General features: G+C 43.7%; 1 protein-coding gene across 1 annotated transcript; it reads left to right on the forward strand.

The window, feature by feature from the left end:
* The first annotated feature begins 10,746 nt into the window (after positions 1–10,746).
* Positions 10,747–19,814, forward strand: LOC119369024. The gene is made up of 8 exons (XM_037634096.1): positions 10,747–10,820; positions 16,979–17,026; positions 17,114–17,203; positions 17,277–17,591; positions 17,673–17,902; positions 18,171–18,887; positions 19,116–19,261; positions 19,342–19,814. The coding sequence occupies exons 1-6, from the start codon at positions 10,755–10,757 to the stop codon at positions 18,835–18,837; spliced, it is 1,416 nt and encodes a 471-aa protein (XP_037489993.1). The 5' UTR covers positions 10,747–10,754; the 3' UTR covers positions 18,838–18,887; positions 19,116–19,261; positions 19,342–19,814.
* The last annotated feature ends 958 nt before the right edge of the window (positions 19,815–20,772 follow it).

A 20,772-nucleotide genomic window follows, 5' to 3' on the forward strand; every position in this document is an offset into this window, starting at 1 on the left:
GACGGGGACGGGGACAGCGCGACGGGGACGGGCCCGGGGCGGCGACGGAGACGAGGGTGGCGACGGGGACGGGGGCGGCGACGGGGACGGGGGCGGCGACGGAGACGATCGAGGGCGGCGGCGACGGCGACGGAGACGGAAACAGAGGAACCAATAGAGAGGGAAACTGAAATTTTCGTAGTTGTGGTATATATAGAAGGCACCTTTAGTACCGGTTGGAGCCACCAACCGGTACTAAAGGCCTGTTTTGGCCAGGCCAAGCGGCGGGAAGCGACCCCCTTTAGTACCGGATGGTGGCACAAACCGGTACTAAAGGCCCCCCCTTTAGTACCGGTTTGTGCCAGTACCCGGTACTAAAGGGGTCGCGCTGCCACCCCAAAGTTTAGTCCCACCTCGCCGGGCGAAGGGCAGCCGCACTGGTTTATAAACCCAGCCACGGCTACCACTTCGAACTCCTCTATATAGCTAGCAGGCTTGTGGGCCTAAACTCTGCGCGCTGCCCTGTGAGTCTGTTGGGCCTTTAAGGCCTGTAATTACACACCTGTGGCCAATCAGGCCCATAGTGCAGCGCCCCAATTTTGTTAATAGTTTTTTTTCTTTTCTGCTTTATTTTCTTCTATTTATTTTTGCGTAGTTTTTTGTATAGTTTTTTCTTTTCTGTTATATTTATTTTCTTCTATTTATTTGTGAGTAGTTTTTCATCTAGTTTGCCAAAATTCAACATTTTCAGAGTTCATTTTGTAGTGATTTTCAATTTCACGGTCATTTTGTAAACGATTGAAAAATAGCAAATATTTTTTTTCTTTTCTGCTTTATTTTTTTTCTATTTATTTCTGAGTAGTTTTTTATTTTTTGCTATATTTATTTTCTTCTATTTATTTTTGAGTAGTTTTTTATATAGTTATTTTCTTTTCAGCTATAGTTTTTCTTTCTTTTCTGCTATTTTTTCTGTTAGTGCCCGTAGTTTTCAAATTTGAATAGTTTAAATTTTGAATTATTTGAAATTAGTGTGAATTTGTTTGCACATAAAATTTCTTCGCGTTTCAAATGCCAAAACACATAACTACCCTAACTATTACAGAGATTCCCCTCTCGGTGCGAAACACAGAAGAAAGTGATGATAGCTAGTGAAGCCGATCACATCCCAGATCTTTGGGTGTGAAACTTTTTCTTCGCGTGTGTCCCTTTGCGCCGTAGCCATGGAAAATCTTCATCATTTAACGGGATGCTCGGGTCAATATTCACTGTGAATGGAGCAATTTCATCAAACTTTTCATAATCTTCTGACTTGTCTGTCTTGTCATCCACTCCCACGATGTTTCTCTTCCCAGAAAGAACTATGTGCCGCTTTGGCTCATCGTACGATGCATAATATGTTTCTTTTCTTTTTCTTGGCTTGGTAGACATGTCCTTCACATAGAAAACCTGTGCCACATCATTGGCTAGGACGAATGGTTCGTCTGCATACGCAAGATTGTTGAGATCCACTGTTGTCATTCCGTACTGCGGGTCTTCCGTTACCCCGCCTCGTGTCTTATTGACCCATTTGCACCGAAACAAAGGGACCTTTAAACCACGTCGATAGTGAAGTTCCCATATGTCCTGTATATAACCATAATATGTTTCCTTTCCCGTCTTGGTTTCTGCATCAAAGCGGACACCACTGTTTTGGTTGGTGCTCTTCTTATCTTGGGCGATCATGTAAAATGTATTACCATTTATCTCGTACCCTTTGAAAGTCATTATATTCGAAGATGGTAACTGGGACAGCAAGTACAGGTCATCTTCAATAGAGGTGTCATGCATGGTACGTGTCTGCAACCAGCTGGCGAAACTCCTGGTTTGTTCACGTTTAATCCAGTCATCAGACCGCTCCGGGTGTTTGGAGCGTAGCAAATTCTTGTGTTCATCCATATACGGAGCCACCAAGGCGGAATTCTGTAGAACGGTGTAGTGTGCTTCAGTGAGAGAATGTCCATCCATACATATTATTTGTTCCCCTCCTAGCGTGCCTTTTCCATCCAGTCTGCCCTTATGCCGCGATTCAGGAACACCAATCGGCTTAAGGTCAGGAATAAAGTCAATACAAAACTCAATGACCTCCTCATTTTGATGGCCCTTGGAGATGCTTCCTTCTGGCCTAGCATGGTTATGAACATATTTCTTTAAGACTCCCATGAACCTCTCAAAGGGGAACATATTGTGTAGAAATACAGGACCCAAAACGTTAATCTCTTCGCACAGGTGAACTAGGACGTGTGTCATGATGTTGAAGAAGGATGGTGGGAACACCAACTCGAAAATGACAAGACATTGCACCAAATCATTCTGTAACCTTGGTATGATTTCTGGATCGATTACCTTCTGAGATATTGCATTGAGAAATGCACATAGCTTCACAATGGCTAATCGAACGTTTTTCGGTAGAAGCCCCCTCAATGCAACCGGAAGCAATTGCGTCATAATCACGTGGCAGTCATGAGACTTTAGGTTCTGGAACTTTTTCTCTGCCATGTTTATTATTCCCTTTATATTCGACGAGAAGCCAGACGGTACCTTAATACTGAGCAGGCATTCAAAGAAGATTTCCTTCTCTTCTTTGGTAAGAGCGTAGCTTGCATGACCCTGATGTATGCCGTCTTCTCCGTTCATACGTTGCTGGTCCTCCCGTGCCTCGGGTGTATCTTTTATCTTCCCATACACGCCCAAGAAGCCAAGCAGGGTCACGCAAAGATTCTTCGTCACGTGCATCACGTGGATTGCGTAGTGGACCTCTAGGTCTTTCCAATATGGCAGGTCCCAAAATATAGATTTCTTCTTCCACATGGGTGCGCGTCCGTCAGCGTCCTTTGGAACAGGTTGTCCGCCAGGACCCTTTCCAAATATCACCTTCAAATCCTTGACCATATCATGTACATCAGCACCAGTACGGTGGCAAGGCTTCGTCCGGTGATCTGCCTCACCTTTGAAATGCTTGCCTTTCTTTCTTACGGGATACCTGCTCGGAAGAAATCGACGATGTCCCAGGTACACATTCTTCTTACAACTTTTCAAATATATACTGTGGGTATCATCCAAACAGTGCGTGCATCCGTGGTATCCCTTGTTTGTCTGTCCTGAAAGGTTACTAAGAGCAGGCCAATCATTGATGGTCACGAACAGCAATGCCTTTTGGTCAAATTCTTCCTGTTTGTGCTCATCCCATGCACGTACACCTGTTCCATTCCACAGTTGTAACAGTTCTTCAACTAATGGCCTTAGGTACACATCAATGTCGTTGCCGGGTTGTTTAGGGCCTTGGATGAGCACTGGCATCATAATGAACTTACGCTTCATGCACAACCAAGGAGGAAGGTTATACAAACATAGAGTCACCGGCCAGGTGCTATGGTTGCTGCTCTGCTCCCCAAAAGGATTAATGCCATCTGCGCTTAGACCAAACCATACGCTCCTTGCGTCATCTGCAAACTCCTTCCCATACTTTCTTTCGATTTTTCTCCACTACGACCCGTCAGCGGGTACTCTCAACTTTCCGTCTTTCTTACGGTCTTCTCTGTGCCATCGCATCGCCTTGGCATGCTCTTTGTTTTGGAACAAACGTTTCAACCGTGGTATTATAGGAGAATACCACATCACCTTGGCAGGAATCTTCTTCCTGGGGCGCTCGCCCTCGACATCACCATGCTCATCGCGGCTGATCTTATAGCGCAATGCACCACATACCGGGCAAGCGTTCAACTCCTTGTACTCACCGCGGTAGAGGATGCAATCATTAGGGCATGCATGTATCTTCTGCACCTCTAACCCTAGAGGGCAGACAACCTTCTTTGCTTCGTACGTACTCTCGGGCAATTCATTGTCCTTTGGAAGCATATCCTTTACCATTACCAGCAACTTTCCAAATCCCTTGTCAGATACACCATTCTCTGCCTTCCATTGCAGCAATTCCAGTGTGGTGCCCAGCTTTTTCTTGTCACCTACGCAATTCGGGTACAACAATTTTTTGTGATCCTCTAACATGCGCTGCAACTTCTTCTTCTCCAAATCACTTGCGCAGTTTCTCTTTCCATCGGCAATGGCCCAACCTAGATCATCAACGGGCTCATCTGATGCCTCTTCTTCAGCTTCTTCCCGCATTGCCGGCTCAGCTTCTTCCCGCATTACCGGCTCAGCTTCTTCTCCCATTGTTGTATCATCATATTCAGGGAACCCATGGCCAGGATAGCTGTCGTCGTCCTCTTCTTCTTCATTGTCTTCCATCATAACCCCTCTTTCTCCGTGCTTGCTCCAAACATTATAGTGGGGCATGAAACCGGACTCAAATAGGTGGACGTGAATGGTTCTTGACGTAGAGTAATTGCGACCATTCTTACAGCCAGCACATGGACAAGGCATAAAACCATCCGCCCGCTTGTTTGCCTCACCCGCAAGCAGAAAAGTATGCACGCCCTCAACGAACTGGGGAGAGCATCGGTCATCCTACATCCATTGCCGGCTCATCTTCATTACACAACACCGAATAGACCAAATTAATAAAAGTTCATACATACTGTTCATACAACACTTAAATGCAACAAACAAATAACTCTTTAGCTAAAGCATTTAAATGCAACAACAAATGCGATCAAGATCGCAACTAAGGTAACAATTGATCCAACAACATAATGATACCAAGCCTCACTATCGATGGCATATTTTCTAATCTTTCTAATCTTCAAGCGCATTTTCTCCTTCTTGATCTTGTGATCATCGACGACATCGGCAACATGCAACTCCAATTCCATCTTCTCCCCCTCAATTCTTTTCAATTTTTCTTTCAAGTACTCGTTTTCTCTTTCAACTAAATTTAACCTCTCGACAGTAGGGTCGGTTGGAATTTCCGGTTCACATACCTCCTAGATAAAAATATCTATGTCAACTTGATGGGCATAATTTGTCATAAACACGAAATGCAACAAATAGTTTTAAAAGAGAATATACCACATCCGAATCATAACAAGGACGAGGGCCGACGGGGACGGATATCAAAACCATGGCACTATGTATAACAAATAACGTACGGGTAAGATAATTATTATACGAGTAACTATATATCCAAATCACACAAACATCAATTTTTTATATAAAATTTCATGAACAAGAGGCTCACCACAAGGTGGTGCCGGCGACGGGACGGTGCGGGCGATCGACGGTGGTTACGACAGAGATTTAGAAGGCACTAAGTAAACCACACCTACATATGCAAACTAAGTGTTATTTTAACCTCAAATTGCATATAAATCAAATACTAGCACATATATATATTTCCTCCCAAATTACTAAACTCACAAATTAGTAACTATATAAAGCATTGCAAGAGCTAATCTAGCAATGAGAGATGAAAGGACAAAGTTGCTAACCTTTGTGATCATTTGAATGGATGGGGGCCTTCAAATCTTGACAAATTTTGGGCAAAATGTGTGACGAGCTCGAGAGGAAGAGGGGAAGAACAGAGAGGAGAGGGGAAAGGGGAAGAACAGAGCGAGCTCAGGTGGACGAAGGGTTTATGTAGGACTACCTTTAGTACCGGTTCGTGCCAAGAACCGGTACTAAAGGTGCTGGAGGGGGCCCAGACTGACAACATCCTGCCACCACTCTCATTAGTACCAGTTCGTGGCACGAACCGGTGCTAAAGGTTAGTCACGAACCGGTACTAATGAGAGCGGCCCGGCTAGCCATTGGAACCGGCACTAATGTATACATTTGTGCCGGCTCAAATACAAACCGGCACTAATGTGCTTCACGTTTGACCCTTTTTCTACTAGTGTGCATTTTAAGTCCATAACCCAACTTACACCACAACCCAACAAGCATCGACATCTTCTTGCTCCACTAACCAGCATATATCACTCCAACTTTCTTCATTTAGATACCCACCTGGGAAGAATAAAAATGTTCTCATTCTTGTAACAAAATATCTTCGGCGTTATGCACTGTGTGACTTCTCTTCTTAAACTCCACAAAATTTCAATGGTTCTTTGCAGCAAAAGTACCAAATGATGGATCATTATTTTTTTTGAATTAATATGATTGCTGGGATAGGAAGCCAAACAATAACATACAAAATTGAAAGTTTGACTGCATTTACAATTAATTTGGCGCCTCTGAAACAAAATTGAATAAAACAACGATGAAACAAATACCACAGCACGGCTCCAACTCCAGTGTGGCCACCCATCACCGGATTCTATGTGTGCTTCGGTGGTTGGCATCCAAGGTCAAGGACCCCACATGCCCCCTGTCATCCTTGAGTTCCCTCTTGGAACAAATGTATTGTTCTTGGCCGCGTCGCTGAAACTCAGCCATGGCCCGGAGGAGGTGGATCTGGGCGAAGGGAGGTGGACAGGCAGCGAACGAGGAGAGCATATCTCTCCTGTCCTTTTTCCTCAACTGCCAAGCTCAAGCCTGCATACCAAGGAGATGATATGTCAGTTAAATTTGGATGATTTTCACCCTGTTTTGAGGCTAGATAGTTATATGCATGCAAAAGATGGGCCCAGCTTTCCCTAAAGCATGTCCTACTTTGTTTGAGCAATTTGTTTCATTCACATTAATAACACGCAAGTTATCAGCATATACAGTGCCTAGTTGAAAGGAAGTAAAAAAAATTGATTACTGCATGAGCAGCATGCCGGCCAACGTACATACCGTGTTGGTGAGCGTGGTTGCTGGTTGTCGCTGTGTGTGAGTGCGTCCATGTGGTTGTCGCTGGCGTTTTGGATTTCGTCCGAAAAATACTAAATTCTGGAGAAATTCGTCCGTTTCGTTCAGGCCCTGTAGATATGTTAGCAGGCCAAATTTTTTGGCCCTGTTCGATTTTTTGGCCCATTCCAGTGTCCAGCCCAGCCTGGATAGCCCGTGCCGTGAAGTAAAAGGTGTGAATAAAGCTCCTAACCCTAAACATCATCAAATTCCCCACATCTCTTCTAGCGGCGGCGCCTTTCTTGCTCCCGACCCAGATGTGCACGCGCCGCCGCCTCCTGAGCGCATGGCCTCGGCCACAGGGCGCTAGCTGACCGTTGCATATGCTTCTGTCCTGCAGCTTTGTGCAGCGAGGAGTGCAAATATGGCCATACCTCGGTCGTCGTCTCTGGCATGCGGCGTCCGTGCGCTGTTGGCGGCCAGAACGAGACCAAGAGTGAGCAGCTTGATACATGATTAGTAGTAAGTACTATGTGAATCCTGGAATTTATCGAGTTCGTGATTGGATTTTGCTGCAACTGAATCGAATCATGGGTGCAAGCAATCAATTGGTAGTTGCAATTCTGTAAGATTCTGATTTGTTTCCTTTCCTGCAGGATTTCAATTTTTGGTAGAATTTCGTCGTTTTTCGTCCAAAATTCGCTCATTTTTCCTTCAAAAATCCAAATTTTGATTCAGTCTTTTCGTCTGGAATTTTGATTCATTTATTTGTCTTGGTTGGCTGATGCCACGTGGAACGCGGCTAGTTGGATTGTTTTCTATTAATTAAGCGTTCAGCCTCCTCTTCAGGTTTTCACTTATTTGTCTGGGCTGGCCGATGCCATGTCTGAGTGGCGGTTTTAGTTCACCCCTGTATGGCTTTCTATTGTTGCCTAAATAGTTCATTGTCAACAGGGTGCTGACGATTAATGTTTATGAGCCATGCTACTTGCACTGCGTTAAGCTTGTCGTTGAGGTTTTCATTTATTTGTATGGGTTGGCCATGTCACGTGCAACACAGCTAATCGTATGCTTAATGTTTTCTATGAGCAATGCTAGTTGCACTGTAGGGAAATGTTCTGTTAATTAAGTGTTCAGCCTCTAGACCAGGTTTTCATTTATGTGTCTGGGTTGCCTGATGCCACGTGTAGAAAACGACTAGATAGTGGCGGTTTTAGTCCACCCCTGTATGGCTTTCCATTGTTTCCCAATAGTTCTAAATTTAGATTTAGAATTTACCTTATTTTATCGCGATGAGTTGGACAGTGGTGATTGTCAACAGGGGCTGAAGATTAATGTTTTTCCTATGAGCCATGCTAGTTGTACTCTAGGAAAATTGTTCTATTAAGCATTCAGCCAGCGGTTGAGGCTTTCATTTACTTCTCTGGGTTTTGCCAATGCCTCGTGTAAGAGTAAAATGGCTAGTAGTATGGTTATTAAGCCATCCTTGTATAGACTACAATGTTATAGGAGCCGGTAAGAGCAAAAGTTGAATAGCGTGGATAAATCAGTACCAATGCATGAGGACCAGAGCAGGTGGCCCCAGATTTTGCAGGAATGTGTTTATTTTCTTCTTTCCAGCTCACCTTCTAACCTGAGATTCAATCTGTTTTCCCGTTTCAGCTGGGCTCTAGATCCAAAGGGCGCTGCCTCTTATAGCAGCTGGACATCTATCAAGAGGTATGGCTGACGCAACCTGAATTTTCCTTTTCGCTGTCATGTTCATTCGTTTCAGATTCAATTTGATATGTGATCTGTTCATTTGCAGGTTGCTGGATTGGCAGTCCTCCAGAGTTGTCGGGAAGAAGAAGATGGGTAAGCTCCTCTTTTCAGATATGGAAATGATAAATCATATAACTGTTTTTAGATATATTTCAGTTCACACGTAACAGATTCTGATATATTTTTCTGTATGTGAGATATAACCATATTCTTATTTCACTACTAATATTACTGCCTAATTCTACATATCAGTTGTATCGCGCTACTCTCTTAATACTCTAGATTCTGGAGGACCTTCTGTTTTTAGGTTATTGTTATCTTCCAGCCTTTATCATACATTCTTCTTATCCAATTGTATTGATACCAAAAATAATTGAGAAAGCATGAAATGGAATATATTGTTTTTGATGGATTGAACCATAAGGGGAGTATTTCCTGATGGAACATGTGCTTTATCTTAGTGTTAACCATCAAAGGTTTCTTGCGACGGATAGAGAAGAAAAGGCATGCCATAATATCATAAGCCTGATGTAAACACAGATATACACATGTATACATTCAGTAGAAAACTCTGCTACCTCTGAGTTCTATTGATAATGCACGTAATTGGTAGTAGCTCTGCCTAGGGTGGATGCTTGCTACTGACTGGGGGCAGCAACAGTGTGCATTCGTGCTAGCTCTTCCTCCCCCAATTACAGTGGTTGAAATTGGGGGAACCTGGGCTGCTTTTGCTGTTGGTTGGGAGGACGAGCTGCACCGCGCATTCGTGTTACCCCCCAACCCCCCACCCCCACCCCCATTATTTTTGTGGTTGAGCTGGGGGACCAGACAGTGGTTTGGGTTCTGCTTTTAGATCCTGGGTACCAATGTATTTATATTTAGTATATTAAAATTGAGTGTCACCTTCTCAAGTTAAATTGTTATTACTTTTAGGCACCTCCTTCGCCCAGCCACTCCTTTGGGATCCTGCTGCAGTCCTCGCTGCCACCTTCTCCTTCTCCCAGCTGGCCGCCCGCTTTCTTTGCAGCTTGACATAAAGATTAGCATGTGTGTGTGTCCTGCAGCTCGAGAGGGATAAAATAGGAGGTCACCATGAAATGTCGAAAGAGAAAGAGAGGCCGTAAGAGTGGATCATTCATTTGTCATTGGTTTCTCATCACTTATCCAATACTTTCTTTGTTTCTATCTTCTGATGATATACTGACTTACTATATCTATATTACTCTTTCCGTCCATATAATCAGATGGTTGTCTGTCAATTTTATAAAATTCTTTGGATTTGCTCAATATGTGGCATGTACCTAGGACCATTCACTTCAATGTGGTATGAGAACATTTATTTTCTAATTGTTCTTGGTTTGATGTCAAGGTGTACTCATTCTTGAAATCTATGTGGCTTTTTTAGAAACACTATGTTCCAAGAAGTTTATTCAAGAGAGCTGGGCATATAGGTCCGTCATGACTGGCAATGCCCTACAGGTCCGTCTCCGTCTCAATCTCGATCTCCTTGTGGACTGAAAGCTGATGCCATGTCTTTTATGTGATTTGATGCCTCTGGTTCTTCCATGATATATTTTATTTGCTGTCTTGAAGGACGGCTTGGTTGATGCAATCCGTGTATCCCTCACGGGTCCACTTGGAACTCATGCTGCATTCCATCAATTAGGTGTGGTAATGACCTTTTCCTTTCCTGAGCATTTCATTTTCCTCTTGTTTTTAGTTGCTATACTGTAATGGTGTTTTTTTAGTGGTGCTTTGCCTTATCTATTGCTATATATTTATCCTTTTGAATACTGTGTGACCTGCTAATTTAGACATTGTCAGTACATCTATTATTTTTTGGCTTATATCTATATTAGTTAAGATGGTTCATGCAGTTTCGTGGCATTTTTATTTTTCTTCTTGGGATCTGTTGTACTTTGTAGCTGAAATTTCATTATGTATGAATGAAAAAGAACGGGAATAAGCAGACCATGTGTATAAATATCACTAACTACTGATACTTTGCATCAGTTATCTAGAAGTAATTCATGTTGTACCCTTAGGATCAAAGTATAGGTTGTTTTCGTCCAAAGAAATGCATTATAGATTCACCAATTATGTGCTTACAATCTGAAATAGGCTAACCAGCAGAAAAATTGGTTCGATTATGATATTATTGTTCAATCCAAAGAAATGCATTATAGATTTACCAAGTATAAGTAGTATACTCTCTAGAAGTTTGGCACCGCCCATTTTTTGTCATTTAAGTGTTCTATAGTGTTATGCTCCTGTAGTAACCATTTGGTTTTGATGGCAGGATAACCATACTCATGTCTGGTAGTGCGATGGCTCCTGTGGAACTAATCTCTGCACAATTTGTTTCAATGAGCACCCAGGTAATTCAGATGCTCCATTTGATTCTTGGACACTCTCTCCTTGCTGCTCATTTCACAACTACGTCTCCATCATAACTTCAATCTTCAGATACAGTATATATCGGACATTGAATTGGTGCTCCATGGAGCCAGGGCACCATAATTAATACACAAATCCAAACCAAATTTGGGTATAGTTTTTTTGGAAATTTTAGTTCTGGGGTATAATACCTGATTATTATAGAATTCAAGTACTCTACATCTAGGATATTGCTGTGTATATCTATTTCTGCATACCATACTACTTGTATATAAAATCAACATATATCTGCAGTCAAACAATCATTAGAAAAAGTAACTGCAATTTGGCTTTAGTACAAATATTTCACATATATGCGCCTTAGTTCTATGTAATGTTTTGTTGTTCTCTAAGGTATCCTCCTATCTTTGATGGAAGTAGTAGCATTTTTCTGGCAGAGCTAATGGCAGTGCTGCTTGTTAATCAATGTAAACCCTAGAGAATCATGTAATTAAGGATAGCCATTATTATTGTAATCGTAGATTGATCCTAATGGGATCCCGTACATCTTGATGTAATCTTGATGATCAAGTATCGTCCAGTATATATTCATGGCAAGGCCCAAGGGGCAAATCACGGCAAACAATCTTGTTTAACTCTGCTTTCTCTTGCCGTCAGCGGCCCCACATGTGTCGCGCTCGTGGACGGCTCTTGCGTGCGTCCTGATTGTGGCTTCTGATAGTTTTTCTAATTTTATCAGTGGTGTTTCCTGACCTTTTCTATTACTCTTATATCTTCATGCTCCTTGATGTCAGAAAGTATTTTCTTACTTTTTAGTTTATAGTCTATGCACCTTTTCCAGATGGAGCACCACTTTGTCTAGGTATTTATTTGTTTTAAATTCACCATTAGTTATAAATTAGTACTCAACTTATCCCTATTTTTATTTCCTACATGAGAAGGTAGTTTCAGGGAATGATTTCTGAATTTGGCAAAACGTTGATGGCTATATTATTTCAGTCTAAAAAGTGTACCATGATTTTTTGGTTTCCTTGCAGACGCACTTGGGAGTTAAATCTTTAAGATGGTCCAACAACCCAACCGATATCCAAACTGCATAGAAAAGACAACAATGCAAGGTAAACAGGGAAATTAAGAGGAAGGACTCATATTTAAACAGACAAACAAAACATACATTAAAAGAAAGAAAGAATACTAGCACATAATTTAGTTGATAAATAACTGCATTACTAGTTGCCTTAACGGTATCAAGACACTGCTTTCAGATATGCAGTAGCAAAGGAATAAAGTCAACAAGCTTGCAGAAAATATATAAACTATAATGACAAGAAGATACTTCATTCGACTACCACATTCACATACTGACTATAGATCTGAAAGAGTTAACATGAATTGATTCTAAAAAAGTCAAGCCTATTAAAGATGAGCCTCCCAGAGACGGCGCAGTGCCTACTTAGTGCTTTTTTCGCATGCATCCAGCGAGGAACAAGGAAGAGCTAGTCACCTTTAAAATCAAACTCAGAAGCTGAGAGGGGGGGGGGGGGTTGGTGCCCTACTTCATCTTGCAAAGGAACAGAGGGTTGCAGAAGAAAAAATCCCGTCACCTGCCTGCTGCTTGCTTGGCCTGCATCAAAACCAAACAGAGATGAAAGCTAATGAGATGCTGCAAAGAATAATGTTTAAGGGAACATGTTGTAACATAGAATCATCTCAAACTCAAAGAAAAGAAAATCTCCGTCATGAAGATGGAGAGGAAGGGATCCACAATGCAGCAACCAAGAAGATGGAGAAGAAGGGAAGGGACCTCAGGTTTCTTTTTGGAACAATTTGAAATAAATCAATGAAATGAAGAACCTCAGGTTTCTTTTTGGGACGGCCCATTTAAGCAAGCTACTAGCTAGAACACATGCCAAGCAAAACAGAGAAAAAAGCTAATGAGATGTTCTCTTGCAGACGCACTCTGGACAAGGAAATGCCTGCAAGCAATGAGCTTACCATCACTTTCTAGTTTCCTTGCAGACGCACTTTGGAGATAAACCTTGAAGATGGTCCATCAACCAAAAGCTTCAGAGACCAACCCAAAAGCTTCAGAGACGCATTCAAATACTAACAATAGATATGAAATAGTCAAGGGGACAAGAAAATAGCTTTGGCTTCAAGCGGAGGTTGCTACAAAGCACAGGATAAAACAATACCATCAGTTGAAATGGAGGTGAAAATGTTATCAAATCAAACACTTGAATGAATAGAGGCTTTTTCTAAATGTATATATCCATCCAATAATTTGACATAATTTTTAACACTACTGTAATGTAGAAACATGACATTATATAATGGGGTAGATGGAGTATCAAATTCAAGTTCCAGTCCCCAAACAACACTTTTGTAGTTAAATCTTGAAGATGGTCCAGCAACCCAAAAGCTTCAGAGAACAACCTAAAAGCTTCAGAGACGCATTCAAATGTTGACTATAGATATGAAATAGTTAACATGAACTGATTCTAAAGAAGTCAAGCCTATTAAAGATTGCGTATAGATCAGCCTCGTAGGAGGTCAGGAGGCAGCAGGGGAGGGCCAAGCTAGATCTCCCGCAGCCAGAGCAGTGCCTACGTAGTGCTGGAGGAGGGGGGGTTGGATGCCTTACTTCATCTTGGTTCTTGGCTTGTACTAGTAGCAGGCGGAAGGGCTGCTGCAATGGAGAAGGGGGGCATGCATGGTCAGATTTGATTGGATCCATAATACAGGAAGGGATCCACAATGCAGCAAGATGAAAGAAAATAAAATCTCAATCAAGAAGGTGGAGAGGAAGGGAAGGGACGGACCTGCTCCTTGGCTTGACTTGGCTTGGGGAGGAAGAGCCGCTCAGCTGGAGCGTCGGCGGCGAGGGGACAGCAACACGGATATCACGGCGCCCAGTGTTTTATACGCAGCGGCTAGGGTTACTTAGTGGACCGGGCTTGGGGTGCTCCATCCCATTCGCGTACTCTTGCGTGGGCTCAGCGGGCCGTAGTCCAGCAGTTGGCGGGCATTAGCCTGCCCACGCATCCGGCTTGGGGTGCTCCATCCCCATTCACGTAATTGCGTGGGCTCGGCGGGCCGTAGTCCAGCAGTTGGTGGGCCTTAGCCTGCCCACGCACCCTCCTCCATCCATCCAACGAACAAGAAGAGGATCGATAGCGTCGTGCCGGTGCCGGCGCCACCAGGAAGGACGCTGCTAGCTTGAAGAACTTCCCCTGACACAGCGTGGCCCAATGGAGAACGGGACGTACGCGCCGGTTCTCGGTTGATGACGGGGGTCTCCGGCCACCGGCGAAGGATGGAAGGTGTCGAGCAGCTCATACCAGCGAGCAAGAGCGAGAGCGAGAGAGAGAGAGATTCGATCGGATCTGATTTCAGGAGGAGGAGAGGGCAAAGTGATTAGGTTATGTTGATGAAACGAAGGGTGGGTGCTTATATAGGCCAGGCGCAGTGGTGGAGGTGGGGGGCATTAATTACGTTCGTTTCATCAACATAACCTAATCACTTTGCCATCTCCTCCTCCAGAAATCAGATCAGATCGAATCTCTCTCTCGCTCTCGCTCTCGCTCGCTGGTATGAGCCGCTCGACACCTTCCGTCCTTCGCCGGTGGCCGGAGACCCGCGTCATCAAGCGAGAGCCGGCGCGTATGTCCCCTTCTCCATTGGGTCACGCTGTGTCAGGGGAAGTTCTTCAAGCCAGCAGCGTCCTTCCTGGTGGCGCCGGCACCGACACGACGCCATCGATCCTCTTCTTGTTCGTTGGATGGATGGAGGAGGGTGCATGGGCAGGCTAAGGCCCGCCAACTGCTGGACTACGGCCCGCCGAGCCCACGCAATTACGTGAATGGGGATGGAGCAGCCCAAGTGGGATGCGTGGGCAGGCTAACGCCCGCCAACTGCCGGACTACGGCCCGCCGAGCCCACGTAAGAGTACGCGAATGGGATGGAGCACCCCAAGACCGGTCCACTAAGTAACCCTAGCCGCTTCGTATAAAACCTGGGCGCCGTGATATCCATGTTGCTGTCCCCTCGCCGCCGACGCTCCAGCTGAGCGGCTCTTCCTCCCCAAGCCAAGTCAAGCCAAGGAGCAGGTCCGTCCCATCCCTTCCTCTCCATCTTCTTGATTGGGATTTTATTTTCTTTCATCTTGCTGCATTGTGGATCCCTTCCTGCATTGTGGGTCCAATCAAATCTGACCATGCCTGCCCCCCTTCTCCATTGCAGCAGCCCTCCCGCCGGCTACTAGTACAAGCCAAGCACCAAGATGAAGTAGGGCATCCAACCCCCCTCCTCGCTTCTAAGTTTGATTCTCAAGGTGAGCTCCACCACTAAGTAGGCACTACTCTGGCTGCAGGAGATCTAGCTTGGCCCTCCCCTGCTGCCTCCTGTCCTCCTGCGAGGCTGATCTATACACAATCTTTAATAGGCTTGACTTATTTAGAATCAGTTCATGTTAACTATTTCATATCTATAGTCAGCATTTGAATGCGTCTCTGAATCTTTTAGGTTGGTCTCTGAAGCTTTTGGGTTGCTGGACCATCTTCAAGATTTAACTAAAAAAGTGTTGTTTGGGGACTGGAACTTGAATTTGATACTCCATCTGCCCCATTATATAATGTCATGTTTCTACAGTAGTGTTAAAAATTATGTCAAATTATTGGATGGATATATACATTTAGAAAAAGCCTCTATTCATTCAAGTGTTTGATTTGATAACATTTTCACCTCCATTTCAACTGATGATATTGTTTTATCCTGTGCTTTGTAGCAACCTCTGCTTGAAGCCAAAGCTATTTTCTTGTCCCCTTGACTATTTCATATCTATTGTTAGTATTTGAATGCGTCTCTGAAGCTTTTGGGTTGGTCTCTAAAGCTTTTGGTTGCTGGACCATCTTCAAGATTTATCTCCAAAGTGCGTCTGCAAGGAAACCAGAAAGTGATGGTAAGCTCATTGCTTGCAGGCATTTCCTTGTCCGGGGCGTGTCTGCAAGAAAACATCTCATTAGCTTTTTTCTCTGTTTTTCTTGGCAGGTGTTCTAGCTAGTTGCTTTCTTAAATGGGCCATCCCAAAAAAGAAACCTAAGGTTCTTCATATATCTTGTTTCATTGTTTTATTTCAAATTGTTCCAAAAAGAAACCTGAGGTCCCTTCCCTTCTTCTCCATCTTCTTGATTGCTGCATTGTGGATCCCTTCCTCTCCATCTTCATGATGGAGATTTTCTTTTCTTTCATCTTGCCGCATTGTGGATACAATCAAATCTGACCATGCTTGCTTTCTCTCCCCAGAGTGAAGCCCCTTCTCCATTGCAGCAGCTCTCCTGCTACTAGTACAAGCCAAGATCCAAGCTAAAGTAGGGCACCCAAGCCCCCCTCCCAGCTTCTAAGTTTGATTCCCTAGGTGAGCTCTAGCAGTAACTAGGCACTGCGCTGGATGCGGGAGATCTAGCTTGGCCCTCCCCTGCTGCTTCATGTCCTACTGCGAGGCTGATCTATACGCAATCTTTAATAGGATTGACTTCTTTAGAATCAACTTATGTCAACTATTTCAGATATATAGTCAGCATTTGAATGCGTCTCTGAACCTTTTGGGTTGGTCTGCCTGTTCCTTACATACGAGTCCTTGCTCTTGATTTCACAATTTACCTTGTATTATTGTATCTTACATGTTTTTGTTAGGTATTAGTCAGATTTGTTTGAAATTTGTATTCTCTTCTAACATAGTTTAAACCATAACTCCTAACTTTGCAGAAGTTATAAACCTTTTTCCGAAGTTAAGAGGAGCCAATGTTTAATATGCATCCTATGAATTGGTCACTGTTTGGTTTGGGTTTTAGATTCCTGTTTTGTTGTCATATATGATTGTTTCACTTGGTTGGTGGAAGTGCTGACACAAATCCATCGAATCACTTGTCATATACGGGCTACATTTAGAAAAGGATATTCTTCTCGTTATGATAGTCAGTGTTTGTCATTTAGAAAAAGGATTTACTTGTCATACAAGCTTATTTTCTTTCTGTTTCTGTACTCATTTCACATCTGAATTTTGTGCGTGTTTTCTTTAATGTTTGTCTGTCTGTTTGTAAATGTGTCCTAAATTTCACATTTTATATTTTATTGTCAGGTATTTATCAGATTTGTTCCAAATTCATTTGCAATGCGTACAACAAAGGTACCTATTACATCTTATTTCATAGCTTTTGTTCCTATTGTTCCAAGTCTCGAAGATCTGATTATATGTTGTACCTTTGTTTGACAGATTGAAAAGGAGAAGGCAAAAGAACAAAAGGAAGCAGCAAAGAGAGAAGCAAAGTCAAAAGTGGGATATTTGGTGCAGGAAACATCTGTGGTATGCTAAGATTGATCTGCTGCACATGTTTATTATTTTGGAAGTGCTGACCTTATTGTCCTGTTCTGTGCAGGAAATTCCTGTTTTCCCTTATGGTTATAGAAATTGTATACCGGTTCCTGATTGGGTCAAAATTCCTCGTGGTGTTGATCGTGCAGCTTACATTGAAGCGAACTTGTCAACTGATTATCTCCCTTCAACACCCAATAAAGCGCAGTTCAAAAATCTCTATGCCCAGCTTCGTCAGCATTCTTATCCCATTGCCTCACACGTACTGCAGTCCTCAAGGGAGTATGTTTCACCTGAAATTGTGCGGGATGGGAAGATTATCCCCAAGTCGAATAATATTGGCACGCCCGTTACTTCTTATCTTGACAAAGACATGAGGGTCAGTTAGTCACAGTTCTTCTGTTTTCTTGACAGCCTTATTATATTTCATGTTTGCTTATTGCAATGTATTTTGGTGTAGGATACTTATCATTTCATACGCATTTGGGATGACAATAAAGGCGGCCGATATATTGATTTCCTTAGGGAAAATGCGTCTGGCTATGTTCTTGCCTTCAGAGTGTTTGTGAATTTAGCTCAGGCAGGGGCTGCCCGTTTGTGCTACTTCACTGATGAGCCCGAAATCGCAGTGAAGTTGTCAAAGCTCTTTGATTTTGCCGAAACTAATCTACATTCAAGTTACAGTATAGTGTAAGTTTTGTCCCCTTTAGTTTTGTAGTTTGCCGTCGTGTGTAGTGTTAGGTAAGTTTCCTCCCTTTTATTTCCCTTTTAGTTGTATCATTTAATTTTGCTGTCATGTGTAGTGTTATGTAAGTATCCTCCCTTTTAGTTGTATCATTTAACTTTACTGTCATGTGTAGTGTTATGTAAGTATCCTCCCTTTTAGTTCCCTTTTAGTTGTATCATTTAACTTCGCTTTCATGTGTAGCTTCGTAAATTTTGATGGTTTTGTTTGCAGGAAGCTTGTGAAGTTTGGTAAAAATTCAATGGTGAGAGCAGTTGATCGATTTGCAAGAGTCTATGCTAACCCAGCCATGAAGGAAGATTTTAAAACAAAGCTTGCTGTTCACTTTTGGCTGTTAGTCTTGGGAGAAGCTCCGCGGTCTGACATTTTCAAGAGGCGAATGTACAAGACTATATTTACGGAAAATGAAGAAGAAACTGCTCCAATTGGTGACATCTATCAAGTTTGTACCAACAGCTGGAACTACTCGTCCAAGGCAATTTGTCTTCTCCGTTTATTTCTTCTTGCAACTGCGATGGGAGCTGTCTTGATGGAGCAGAGACCGAATAAGATTGATTCCAGCACACCTCACCCTAGCCTTCAGGAATACTTTGATGAATTGGCGACATTCAGGAGATCTGCTCAGGAGAGATGTGGCTGGATTTCAGGCCAAAATATTCATGATGTGTATGACTTGCAAAAGCAAAAAGTTGATGGGAAGTACTTATACGGAGAAGATGCCTACAATAGGCTTTCTGATCGCTGCAATTCTCTGCTCATGTTTTCCGAGCTTGTCCTCATGGTTATAATGCGGGAGACGCCCTATCAGAAACTCCTTTATCTAGATGACTATTCGGCCAAAGAATCTGAGAAGCCCTTAGTTGACGAAGCTGTTTTTTAAAGATGTTTGCTTCTTTTGAAGAAGCACACAAAGCAGCAGGCACTAAAAAGGTATTAGTTTCACTCTTTTTTCTAATTATTAGTAGTGTCTGTTTTGTTTTGATTGTTGTAAATGTAAAACCTATGTTCCACTCTAATCCTACTTCGTTTGTTATTTCAAAAACTATGTTACAAATTCATTTTTTGTTGTTGTATGTTTCTTGTTTATTGTTGTCTGTTTTGCTTGTTGTAAATGTTTCCACTCTGTTTGTCTACTTACTTGCTATTCCTAATTAACAGCACCAGAATGCTCTTTTGTTGAACTTCTTGCCACATTCCATTGTTTTCCTAAAACGGTGGCGCTATATGAAGCATGTCAATTCTGCGATGTCCATTGAGGAAATTAGAATCTGGTGCCAGACGTTTGCAAACTGGAAGAGAAAGGGGTAAAATTTCTAAATCTTTGTGTTTTTCAACTGTTTTCTCTGATAACTCTTTATTTAATTGGGGAAATTGGTAAATGCAGCCTGAGTGAAGAAGATGCTGCAAAGAAGGTTATAAGTGGGTGGAACACGGAGCGAGAAGCGTTGGCAGATGCTCCTGAATTGGAAGCTTCTCTTATAGCTCTTGTGAAGTTCATAAAAGCCAATCGTCTAGAGGATCCGGTAAAGAAAAGTGTAGGCGTTGTGAAGGGTGTCCAGTTGTCAAAGGTGCCGTGAGCATCTTCCTTGTGTGATCCACATCGATTGTAACACCTGTAGGATGGCGGAGTGAGGTGGATCGCGTTGGGTGATTTTGCGCACCTGTAGTCTAGTTGTGTGATTTTGCGCACCTGTTGGGTGATTTTGCGCACCTGTAGTCTAGTTGTGTGATTTTGCGCACCTGTTGGGTGATTTTGCCCACCTGTAGTCTAGTTGTGTCTTGCCGTTGTGTTTCACCTATGTGTTGGTCATTGCTCCCATGACCGCGACTCAGCTCATTATGGATCTTTGTTGCATCTGTCTGGTGATATTGATCTGTGTTTTTACTGAACCTGACAAGGCCCTGTATCCCATGACTAGTGAATCAGTCCCATGCTTCCAAGATGGCCGGGTGAGTCAGTCACGTTGGTTTGCTTCCGAACGCTCAAACCCAATTTCCTTCCCAGCCATCCGGCTCTGAGCTCCTTCATCCACATATGATTTACAAACGACTTAAATTTAGGCACTGAACTGGAGGGAGCCAACCCAGCCGATGTCGTCTTGCCGTTTTTGGCTGGGGCCGCCATGGAAGGTTGCGGTGAAGCCTCCCTCTGCTCCATTGCTCGCTCTCATGCGACACGAACCAGCTGGTTGGTGGTTTGGTCCCCGGATCCGGTGGTTGGGTTGGTGCGGGGCTTGGGGTTGCGGGCATGACCACAGGCGGTAACGTCCACGACGGCGATGGCGCTGCAGCCGCCATCCACCTCTTCCCCCTATGGTGTCCCTGGTGAAAACTAGAATCGTTGATTTGGGCGGTAGCGATGCCCATGTGTCACCTTCATGCAAGTGTTTGGCCGCCGAAGATGGTTGGTATTCTTCAATGGTGCGACTGCAGTGTGGCAGATGCTCTGGCTCTGCTCCACAGTAGAGTCTGCATGCCTCTGCTCGCTTCGCGGGCCGAGGCTCTTGTGTGTGCCGTCCTTCCTTGGCTACTGTTTGGTCATGTCCATGCAAGCATCTCCGTCGCATCTGCACGGCCTCGTTGGCCCCGTAACTGGCTGCTTCGGGTTGGCTACGTCAGCTCGCAGGCTTCATCTCTGACTCTGTCGTCACCCTGCGGTGTCCCCGACCTCGCGCGCGATCGGATTGATTACCCGACCGACTTGGCCCGTCGGTGTCGCGCTCCTCTGTCATGAGTACAACACACCCCTTCACTATGGCCCTGATCCACTTGCTGCCCTTGCATCGCCCCTACGAGTCGTAGCTTCGCAGCACGC

The sequence above is a fragment of the Triticum dicoccoides genome, chromosome 2B (assembly GCF_002162155.2).
Source record: "Triticum dicoccoides isolate Atlit2015 ecotype Zavitan chromosome 2B, WEW_v2.0, whole genome shotgun sequence".
Lineage (NCBI taxonomy): Eukaryota > Viridiplantae > Streptophyta > Magnoliopsida > Poales > Poaceae > Triticum > Triticum dicoccoides.